This window comes from Labrus mixtus, chromosome 8, assembly GCF_963584025.1.
Source record: "Labrus mixtus chromosome 8, fLabMix1.1, whole genome shotgun sequence".
In the NCBI taxonomy this organism is placed as follows: domain Eukaryota; kingdom Metazoa; phylum Chordata; class Actinopteri; order Labriformes; family Labridae; genus Labrus; species Labrus mixtus.
The window spans coordinates 18485260-18497602 of record NC_083619.1 but is presented as its reverse complement, the minus strand read 5'-3'; the positions used below and the strand labels follow the sequence as shown (position 1 = coordinate 18497602).

Sequence of the window (12343 nt, the reverse complement as noted above, 5' to 3'; positions counted from 1 at the left end):
TCATGTGCCTGGAGCCTTTTTGGATGATGCCTTGAATATCAATCAATGAAAATATGTATTGACAGGATGTGAGTGTAATGCACAAATACACATTAGTTACATGTCTCTCTGCAGCACTTAGATGCTCATCAAATAAGAAGGCACTTTATAAACATCAAGACTATGCAGTAAAAATGAATAGTGTGATATACTATACTTCATGTCTGACAGAACTCTACATTTGAATGCAGGAAACAGAAGTAATATGGCTGCAAGATGCACGCTTTGATGGAAACAGAAGCAGCTGTTGTTTATTCATTTATTTTTTTACATTAACTGCTCAATCTGAGTTTTTGACAAAATATGAAATAGTGAAGCTACATTTTGTCAGAAGGAATTGACAAAACTTTAAGCTTGTGTTGATATCCATAAAAAAGATATACGAGAGTTATGGCAGCTATGGCAGGTCAACAACCAAAGAAACAGCAATTAGATGTTTCATGTATTAGACCACCAGAAACAGGTAGACATGCTCCTTCTGAACATATATTTATATTTGAATATTAACTCAATCATTTCAAACATGTAACATACTTTAAAGAGTGAAATATTCCAGCACAATACTCATTTATTCTGATTTTATTTCAGCATTTAATCTAGTAAAATGATTTTTCCTGCTAACATTTGACACACATAGGCTACGCCCTCAAATTAAGATAGGAATCAGGGGTTCTATTTGAATACAGTTTTGAGGGTTTAAACTTTATTTGACTACACAGCGTGAGTTTGTAATGAGTGACCGGCCATTCAACCTCTGCTTGTGAAGAGGATGTAAATTATTGATGCAAAACTCCCCCTACTTCGCATGCAGGAAACAGAGGTAATAGGCGCAAGATGTTTGATGGAAACCAAAGCTGCAGGGTAAAATCAGTTTTTGAACTTTGCATTAATAAGAAAATCTTGAATTATATATGATGGGTAAAACTCAGGATATACTTGATCAGATTTAACCGTACACTTTTTGCAATAATTAAGGATTTTACCACACTTAAATAAAGTCTTTGTTTTAACTTTTAAGATGCATTTAGTAAACTAAGAAAATAAATTAAAAAGGCTGGAACTGTAAATAACTGTTGACATATGGACTAATTAAACTGGCTTGTGTTTTACAACGTAAACAAATTAAATTATATTTTACTTTAGTTGAATTTAAGAGACGAGGGAAGGGTTGACAATGGTGGTTGTTACAGACTTCTAACTCCAGCAATGGGAATACTAACGTGCTGTAGACTGTATGATAACATACTGTCAATGGTGTTGCCCCAAATGAGGGATAACAAGGACAGCGAGGAGGATTAGAGGACTTTCAGACCATGCTGCATTAATAATGTAAGTTAAAGCGTCATGAGCTGAAAATTAACGATTTAACTACGTTAGCTAAAGCTAGCCTCTGTTTATATGACGAATCTGCTTATCCAATATAATTTGTGCTACACTTGTTTTTGCTCTAAGCTGAAGTTTTTTTGACTTTTTGGTGACTTTTACTTTGAATTTCTTGTGGTATTTTATACTTTCTATGTATTTGAATTGTTTGTTCACATTGTACAGAATTAAGTTCGCTTGCAAATAATAATAATTATTATTATTATTATTATTAATAATAATAATAATAATATAATAATTAATCTGTTAGGGCAATACAGTGACACCATGACACACATGATACTTGTTTTGCTTGTTGCTACAAAAATATTAGTGTATTTAAATGGTGTCTAAAAAAACTAAAACAAGTACACCTAGGTGTAGTATGATGCATTTTAAGAAATACTGCTAATGGGAGCTTGAAGGTGATTTTGTTGACTTTGTTGAGATTTCCCCTGTATCTCATCATTGTGTTAAGTTAAGGCAATTCTTGGTTCCAGCTTCATATTCAAGGCACAAACATGATAGTGGCATCTTATAACTCTAAAATAAGACAGCAATGAGGAGTATTTATCTGAAAATAAGACACGTTTTGTCAAGAACAATTTCCAGCTGTCCATTTTATACTGTAAATACCCTATATGCAAAACCACAAAGTCATAAAAGCAACTTTTTGCACACAGAAACATTGCACACTTTGACTGCAGACTTACCACTGCAGAACATTCAGTGCCCAAACATAAAAAATACAACTGACCACAAGTGAGCCATGTTATAAAAGGTCTCATTTATTAATTTATGACACAGCATATTTGTTAATAAAACATCTGCTAAAAATAAGATAAACCTCACTCTTTAGATCCTGTGTTATAAGGGTATGTAATCGTGATCATTTTGAAGCACAAAAGCATCACTCAGACTTTCTTTGCATAGACTGCACCACCATTAGTCGCTCTCAAACACACATGTCATCTCAACAAGCCCCACACAGTACCAAGCACTTTACTGACCCCATTTAATTTACTATCCTCTAGAGTTTACTTACCCATGGGCCTCTTGTGTTTGGATTCTACTATGTAAATGGAAGGTAAGAGCATGACTAATTACACTAATTGACCTGAACTCTATTTGAAAATGATAGTTAAGTTGTCACTCTGCTGCATATGCAAACTATTTAACAGAGAGTGCAGTTTAAAGGGGCATCTCAAACCTTTAGAGGACATGACGCTACATATTTCTATTCCCTCCTCGTGGTTTGTTTTTTCCTTGTCAATGAAAAAGTATTCTTCATATTTACAAGCTGAGGTCAAAACAGATAAAATATTCCAAACGATACACCATAGTTGATTTTATTCTCCTAAATTGGTCCATATAGTAAATGTTGAAAAGAGCACAAGGTTATGAGCTATCTACCTAGCCATCTCTGGTGCACATCAAATTAACAAATGCAATAATCCCTACAAGTAATCCCTCAAGTAATCGCCATAATTCATCATTCTTTGAGTTCATTTGAATGTCACTGTTTATTTACATAATCAAGTTTGTGAGAAAATGCTATAAACATGATGAAGGTGTTTCTAATCATGTTTGGAGTGCATGGTTTTGTCTGATTGTGGCTGCATGGGTGGTGAAACTGATTATCAAAGTGTCACTCTCATCCATACAGTCAAAACTACACTTTCATACAGCTTTCCTGTCCAGTACTACATCAAAGAGTTACTCTGACATGGGTGTTCAATATATAGAGAAAAATATGAGGTCACTCTGTATAATCGTCCACCTATGCTTCTAGCAAACTTTCGGGTTACTAAATGTGGTGTTGCCATTTCTTTTTAGTTTGAATATAGTGAAAAATAATTTATTTAATACTATTTGACTGTAGTTAAAAATTCCACCTCATGAACACACACCTTGAACTGGAAATATAGAAAGCCTCCTCACACTTAGTAACCATAACCAGCGTATAAGATAAGTCTTTGCAGATGTTCAAGTGATAAAACATTTGATGTGGCACAAAAAGGTGAAAAATCTGCTTTGTTGAAACTCTCTGTTGAAAGTCTTGACTAAAATTTCTTAAAAAGGGACGAGAACTTCACTTTTCTTTGAGATGTGTTGATTATAGGGATGTCTGAGGATCAAGAGAAGAACAAATACACTTAAAAACATTTGCTGATTGGCACCTTTTGTGTCCATAGAGTCTTTTTTAGGAAGTTTCTCAAAGTAGAGGTACTTCTTTAGGTCCACAGTTATTCAAGGAATCTGAAACGTCTTTTGAGATATCAAGTATATAGCTCCAAGAGAGGTGTCTAATTCCACTATGGTATGCAGCTGTCCTCCATAGTGTCATATTTTTAACATTTTCCAGTTCTCCTGTCCACCCATTTAGGCCACAGTCTCGGCTAAGTGCAGCATCCCATCAGAGGGGGTGTGGGTAGAGCGGTGCCTGTCAAGTGGCGTATTTGAGTTTAGGTGTCTGTGAATTACATGAGATAGAAAGAGAATGAAACCCGGTGGTAGTTGCAGTGCCTTGGCTTTCCACAAACATGGGGTCCAGGCACGCAACTTTGGCAGCAAAGAAAGCGTGAATACAATGAAGCACGGCAAAGAGGTTTGAAAACTCCAGCTCCTGAAAGAGAGAGAGAGAAAATCAATACTCAAGTCATACATGAGCAATTCATTTTCTTTGACCTAGCTGCTTTGAAATTCTTGTTGAGTAACTTTCCTCTTGACATCCAGCATTAAATATCCCTCTGCTTTACCTTTGCTTCAATTGATTTGGAGTCTTGGTTTTGGAATAAAAACTTGATCTTGCTTTTCCCATCATCCGACGATCCTTTCAGCTGGGAGAACTTGTATCTCCACAGCACCGCCTGAAACGTAGAAGTAACAGATTTTGTGAGAATGATTTTAAACTCTGAACCAATACAATGCAACTATGAATCTGTATTTACTTTAATCTAATATGTGAATTCCTTCTTGTGTCATTTTCCCATGAATAAATCATGTCTACGTCCACATGGATCCAGTGAGAAATGGGGCAAGTCAGCAGATAGCAGATAGCAGTCCTTCTGAGATATAAACATGTTATTTTTGCCATTGGGAAATTTAACAAGCCACAGCAATTTCACCTGAAATAGCAGAGCTTCAGTGATTCAATTAGTGTTGAAGTGAATAAACAAAAGCTGCACAGTGAGCCTAACGACAGCCAGCTTCCAGACGGACTCCTCAGGTAGACAGCTGGCCGCCATGAATATGGATCTGTTTGATATATGCTGCGATACTGTACCTGTAATAATTACGCCGACACCAGTCTCATTAATAATTGCCCAAGAAATCATGTTCAACATACCATACGGGTTAGGGTTATATGACATCTCATTGTGATATGGGAAACAAACAAATATTAGACAAAGCTGATATTCTATAGTGTGACAGCCTTTCTACCAGACTTTGTTGCTCGTTATAGAGGTGATGACATCGCAATCTCTCTCCTGTCAATCATAAGCACCTAATTTTCGAAAGGTTTATTTGAACTTAATGGAAAAAAAGTTAAGAAAAGGTTATTATGCTTCCTTGTGAGGTTAGCTTCTTACGAGATAATTGTATGATAATGCAGAAGTAGCTACACTTGAACTAAACCTCATTTTAGAAAGAAATACTGTATGTATATTTTACTCAACTTAAATTATGTTCCAGCTGCAGATACTAATTACTTTACAACTTAGGGTTCATATAAATAAATGCCATTCATAAACTCTGATACATTTCTACAGAAACAGTAAAACCCAACATAGTTAGTTTCACTCCATTCAGATACATTAAGTTAAGACGTCAGCAAAACGCATTTAAAAAATCTAAAATTATTCATTTTTATACGACACTTACAGTAGCCACTCTACTTTTTGTACCAAGAGCTCGTTTTCACTTGTATTTGATTTGTTCTAAATTCATTTGCAGTGGGTTTTACTGTTTTGTAAGATTTTTGCAGCACTACGGGCACTTCTACAGAGGTAGGTGTGTATGTAATCAGCATGCACCAGGGGGGAGGGGGGTATTTTGGTTTTAATCAGAGCAACAGAGCCAGCAGGCGCCATGATTTCTTTTTTGCTCTTTCTTTTAAATTAAGCTCAAACAAATGCTTAATGTCTGCATAGATAATGGATTTCTGATGATGTGTTCTTCACATTTCTTTTGCTCTTGAGGTTTCAAAGGTTTCAAAATGTTATCCTTGTTTGATTTTGATTAAGGCCATCTAAAGGAAATCTGAATTGTGATGTGTCACTCAAGGTACATGGTGTACATTTGCATTGTGGTATTACTAATTTTACAGTGTTAAATAATATGAATTCTTAGAATAGATCAAACAAGACATTTTCCACTCTCAAGTTATGGTTATATTGTTTTTTTTAAATGTAATTTCCAATGCATGTAGTTACCTAATCTACTCGATATATGTTCAAATTCAGATTTCTTTTAAAATACTTTCCTTAATTCAGGATTGTTTTTTTTTTATATAGAAACATCTCACTCTGTCTTTAGCCAGCAGATTCCAGCTTAACTTGTTCAACAGAGTTTATATGAGCTTCAGTTTCAGATTGAATATTATTCTAACATGTTTTTTTTTTCCATTTCCCAATAGCAGATTTTAATTACAAAGTTATCCTGCCCAGTGAATTGTGTGCGATTTCAGTCTACATATGGATCTTGTTCTGTATACAATACGCTGGCAACATTTTTACCACCCTTGTGGGGCATTGCTGCTTCACATTGCAGGAATTAGGGCCAAAATCTTAGAGAACAATATGGCAGTGCTTGTGTCCTGCTCATCCACATAATGTGCACCAGCGGAGTTGTCTGCATGGCTCGCAGACTTGGGTAAAGGCCAAAATGTACTGCAGGCTGGAATGAGAGGTTTGTACTGAGGGGGGGGGGGGGGGGGGGGGGGGAAGCAGCCGTCAAAATAAATGTGCTCATGCTCTCAAAATGCATACAGTGCAGAATAAGTTAGTAGCAGCAAAAAATAGAATAAGTGAGGCTGAGGAATTGTGATTGATGTCATCTCACTATGTACAATACAATCGTCTGAAATCTCCCACTGAGAGGATCGTTCTTCCATATTCTTATTGATGATGAAGTCGCACACTCACCTTTGAAGCTGCGTCAAAGCACACAAAGCCCATACTGAAGTCAACTGTAAGTCCCATGAGGTGGCTCTCCATGATACAGGCATATGTTTTACACTGCAGAATATGAGAACAAGATGTTACCCCAAGGACACGACAGGCACTTTTGCTCAGCTGGAAATGTCACATGAGCATTATCAATCTTTGTACTGAAACAACTGAGCCGGAAACAGTGTGCTAGATTAGAATCATCACTATTCCCTGCACATTGTTCAGGCGCAGACCTGTATCCGCTCCACCTCCAGGAAAGTAGCCATCTGAAAAGCCTTTTCCCAGGTCAACAGCTCGCTCTCCAGTTCCACGCTGAAGAACAAGTCCTCCCCCGTCTCTGTCTGGACGCTGAAGCAGTGCTTTCTCTTGTCCAGAAGGTCATTATCCTAAGATAAGACAGTGAGGCTGCCAATGCCGATCAGGTACAGATTGGCAGAGATAACAAGAAGCAACAGCAATGCAGTTTCTTGAAGCTAAAGCGAGCTTTACTTACTTTGACATCCAGTCAAGATTGATTACTGCGGCTTTAAGAGCATTTGAATTCTTCTTCTGTGTTTGCTCAACACTTACATTAGCTGAACCCCAAAGCCCTGATATTTTTTCATATAGCCTTATGGAACCAATTGGTGCTGTGTAATAGGTATGGCAGTGAAGGTCAGCTTATATCTAATTCAGTACATGAATCTGTATGAATAAGTTTAACAAAATGAGAGTCAAGATAATGAATTGCATATAGATTCCCATAATCCAAGTGGCCTCGAACCTGCAGAAACTGCACAATACAATCTGAACCCTCAGCATCTCAGTGGGAATAAAGGAGAACAAATTCAAATAAATCAGTGATTTATGTAGATTAAGTATATTCTCTTAGTTTTTTTTCTCTTGGGTGAGGGTTTCTTATCCAAACATAATAAAGTATTGAAATAGACTGCCTTACCTTTAAGATCTTGCACATTATCTCATACACAGTAAAGCTTTTCTCTGCCCTGGTCCAGTCCCATGTTGTCACCTGAAAATGTTGCATACATTTTATTTTTGATTTTAAATGTTGTTTTTATAAAGGATGCCCATGCATGTATTTGTACAGTTGGCTTGTTTGACATACTTAAAAAAAAGACAACCAGCATTGACAGTTTGCTTAGTTACCTTACTTATTGTTGCTATACCTGTTCAAGCTAACACATCAGATGCAGTTCTTTTTCAAATATGGGTTTTAGAGTTCACACAGAAGAAATCAACAGCAGCCTTTAGTTTTGTGCTAGCACCACATTGTTTTTGTTGGCTGAAATGAAAGCTACTGATTAGCTTTTACCATAGACTTGATATACATGGACATAGTCTCAGTGATGTCACCAATTTGTATCTGAAGCCACATTTTTTAAGCCTGTTGATGGCATCCGCATATTGCTGTCTCAAATAACTTTCGGTCAACCTGGTAACAGGCAAAGAGCTGAAGCTTAGGCGGGCCTTAAGCCTCCTGACAAACAGCTAACAAGCCCGCATGTCACTCAGATCATACACACCCTTTATTATGAATAACTCTAAAATCAAAACAAGGAGTTATAAAATAAATTCACTCCCTGTGCTGTGTGTGCGGATAAAGACATGAGACCAAAATAATTCTTTTGTACCAGGCTGTAAAAATATTCATTTCTGCAGTCAAATTAGACATTTTAATATGGGGTGCATATTGGACTTTTTGGAGCCAGCCTCAAGTGGACACTCAATGAACTGCATTTTTTTGCACTTCCCACTGCCATAATTTTCACCACCGGAGGTTGCTGCTTGACTTGAATCAACTGTATTTAGCTAGCGTCAGCGATTGCTAAGAGCAAAACTTTTAAGTCAGTTGTAATATGGATACATGTTCTCTAAAAGACATGTAAATGCAGGGCTCGACATTATAACTGGCTCGCTGGCCCGGATGAATGATTGACAGAGTCCAGGCCAGCTGATTGCACGTTCAGCTGGCCAGTTAAAATACTGCCTGAAAAAGAAAAAGACTGTAACACGTTCTCAATTTCACAGCGCTATCCTGTCATACCGGTGTTTTGTCAGTAATGACACGTTACTGACAAAACGTTTTGTCGTTTGGTAAAATGGTTTTAAAAATATCAGATTCCGTCAAAAGCCAAGCTTAAATCAGCATTCAAAGGGAAAAAATCACCGGAAGAGTCGAGAGTGACAGCAGGGCATGACGAAAAACAGAAGGGAGAAAAGTTTCAGCCACAGTGACAGACAGCTGGAGGAGCTGGAAAGTTAAAGCTAAAGTTAAAGACTAGATCTTGGTAAAGATAAAAGTTATTCACAAAGCATCTTAGCCCTTAAGAGAGCTCCTAAAGTAAAGATCTAAGGATGAAGAGTTTCTCACAGAGAAGAAAGAAGGAGAGAAAGTTGATCATAACAATTCCAGCTCTATCACAGCCTCATATTAATATCAATCAGATTAAGTAGACTCAACACCAGCATGTTGAATAAACATGAACTCATAAATATAAAAACAATACAAAATATTTGATATAATTAGAGCTCAATTAAATAGAAGTTGTAATTTAATTTTGCATCAGAATGGTTCAAGATTAAATTGGTGACTGTTATTTTTCGAATGAAAAGTAACGTTCCTGGGCCAGCGGTTACAATGGTCGGGCCAGTGATCTTTGAAAACTAGTGGGCCATTGGCAAATTTAACTTAATGTCAACCCCTGAAATGTGATTATTTAATTTAGTTTTGTTGCCCAGTAGAGCTATAAACCTTTTACAAAAAAAATGGCAAACTTAAGTTACTTTTGTAGTTAGTTTAATTAAAGTGCGTTCTAATTCAGGCTTAGTTGGTTTCAATGCTTAGCCTTTTTGAAGAAAATAATAGTTAAGAATTAGGAATGAGATAAATACTTTGAGCATTGTTTTTGAAAACAGTAAACCTATAATAAATAGATATGCTGCTACACTGCTGCTGTTACAGGGAAGCAAGTTAAGCCTTTAAGTGATAATGATTGTAGAGTACATTAGTGCAGATAAAAACACTGATGTTGTCCTCAAACTTTGATTCTCAGGTTGTTTATATGCTATACAATGAAATAAAAAAATATACACTATAATCATTTGATGTCTTGCTGAACACATTCCCAGGCAAATTACTTCAGCATGTGGAAAAATCAAAATCCAATGCTTGTCATTAATACCAACCATTGCTATGCTGTAACCGCTGTTTGAGGTTTAGCTCACAGTCAAGTATTGATGAATGGCTGTTGGGTTCAAAACTGTCATCTTGCTGCATGAGAAAGAATTCATCTCATAGGGAACTGTAGTGTTCAGTGATGAAGAGGTTTGTCATATCGTCTGAACAAGCAGGCTGCTATATTACACCATCCACTCTAATTAGCATATTCCATTTATATCAGCATATTCAAGTTGAGCGGGCAATTTCAGTTATCTATCAATCTTTTCTCATCCCCAGTGCCATCGACAGCTTATCCCTCTTGTCATAATCACTTAAGTGGCTGGCAGAATGTAAACAGATTTAATGATCATCATCAATCAAGAGGAAGATCAATGCAGCACAAATGATTATGAGTGAGCTGCGTCCTTTTTTTTTCTAACAGGAAAGCATTTTATCCCTCGATAAAACATTAACATCAGATGAAAAATCTCCCGCAGAGTTGAATGACAGCTCAAACACAGAAGTTCAATGGTTCACAGAAGTACGAAACTGAATCTAAACTTACAGGAGGTGCTGAAAACTTGAAGAGTGACGAACCCCTCAAAGCGAGGAACTTTGGTGAATACATTCGGTCCTGAACGGAGTCCTGCTCCTTCTCATCGACCCAGCCCATATAGATAATCTATCGAACAGTGGACAGACAGATGTAAACATGAGGGATGTGGTCTGTAAGAGCAGGGATCTTGGGAGACAGTGGGGATAGATGATATTAAAAAAAAGCAAAAATGTGATATTTAGTCAATGCAGGAATATTTCCCTGTGATTGACTGGCAAATTGTGAAGGGTGTGCACCGCCTCTATAACATCTTGGATTGGCTCCAGCCCCCCCACCCACTACATAGTCCTTATTGGTGATAGATGGATATTGTATTTTTCTCTTAATTCAACTGTTTAAGGCTGTGAAGCCAAGGTATCTAGGATGCTGGCGTTCATATTCATCTGCACGACATTAAAATCAGATTTTGCAGTATTTAACATCCTGTATTCCTTCATTTATGTTCTTGGCAGTGCTCAAAGTCAAAATCAGTCTCAGTATAAAAAAGTTGTGCTAATTGTGAAGTTGTTAGCTTACATTCCAAAGCAAATGTCAATCCAGTTTGATTGAAACCACGGCATTAAACTCTTAAATAATATCTAAGGAAGTTTTTGTTTCCCCTGATTTGAAGTTTAGTTGTTGCTTATTTAGTCCAGACTTCATTTTTGGAATTTGAATCAAAGCTGTCAGGGGATTTTAAAGATAAAGTATGCATCTAAGCCTGTTTTGGATTCACCAACTGTGGTAGATCTCTACACCGATGCAAAAATCCAGTTTTATCATTCAGCTCTGATGTTCATTGATTTGTAAAATTGCCCACTATAGTCTCGTGAAAACAGAGGTACATGTAGCTAAAACATCATGCAAAATCGTATTGTTTCCCCAAAATTATAGTCATTTTTCCATCCCCTACATGAAGTCAAACTGTATTAACATTTTGGCTGTTCAGTATTCAGGAGAAAAAAGAGATTAAGCCAGCAGGGAGGTGAAGAGAAAGAAGGCAAAGCGTCAACTTCAAATGCTCTGAGATTTAAGACATCAACTGAATCTCAACATCAGCGCTCATTAAACTCAGGGTGATTGTAGCCCAACTAAAATGTTCGCTTGTTTTTCAGTTTTTTGACTGATGACAAAACAAGCAAGTGAAAGATTCGGGGCAAGTAGAAACCCAGATAAATATGTAAGAAAAAAGGGAACCCTGCAGTCACATTAGCTCCACATGTTTAGACTGAAAGATGACACTGCCAGTTTAATGACTGAAGTTGTTTTTCTGATCATTTCTCAGCGGACTTTAATGATGCAAAAACTCTGCTTGTGTTGCAATAGTTGGCGAGACATGGACGTGTCCTTTCTCTGACTGACTGACCTGGTTACACTTACCTTTTGATTGTTAAGATAGCCACAAAATACATAAATTAAAGTCAAAGCAAAAAGAAAATGAGGAAAAAAACCATCTTACCTGCTGGTTAACTGGGAAGTTCCGGTTAATCTTCTTGACCTGTTAAATTCAACGAGAACATCGATAACTCGTTAAATTGTCTCCTGCTAACAATGACACACTAATTACTGTAGAGTTTATTATCATTGTTTGACCCTGTAGTGAACCAGAGAGCATCCATCAAGGAATGCGTAAACTATGAATCCCAGTATCCATGCTAACATGTTAACCACAGCACTGAAGGAATATTGTTGCTTCATTTATTCAATGCCAGCAAATTAGAAAATGAGATAGAGTCATTTTCAACAAAGACCTGGGGCTCTTCTTTAAAAAAAAAAATCCATTTAAAAGAGTCCATTCTGCGTGTGTGATAATAAAAGCAAATGGAACTACAGAGAGAGCAGTCAGGCTTTAAATTAAAACCTTGTGCTCACGTCACAAGGTATCGCTGGCTCCTAATCCACGCCATATCATCAAAATAAGTTGTTCTTAGCAAAGAATTCCCAAAATTAGGATGTCTGGACCTGATCCTCTGCAATACAAGTCACAGCTGTTTACGGAGTTTGCTTCAGATG

General features: G+C 36.9%; 1 protein-coding gene across 1 annotated transcript in view; it reads right to left on the bottom strand.

The window, feature by feature from the left end:
- Positions 1–2168: 2168 nt before the first annotated feature.
- The window catches only part of sntg1 (syntrophin, gamma 1), a 32545-nt gene continuing 22370 nt past the window's right edge, over positions 2169–12343 (bottom strand). The window contains exons 13-19 of the mRNA XM_061044878.1: positions 11790–11828; positions 10301–10417; positions 7513–7584; positions 6809–6961; positions 6549–6641; positions 4161–4271; positions 2169–4027 (exon numbers count right to left, since the gene is read on the bottom strand). Of these exons, the coding sequence (XP_060900861.1) occupies positions 3848–4027; positions 4161–4271; positions 6549–6641; positions 6809–6961; positions 7513–7584; positions 10301–10417; positions 11790–11828 (765 nt within the window). The 3' untranslated portion in view covers positions 2169–3847. The remainder of the gene's footprint in view (positions 4028–4160; positions 4272–6548; positions 6642–6808; positions 6962–7512; positions 7585–10300; positions 10418–11789; positions 11829–12343) is intronic.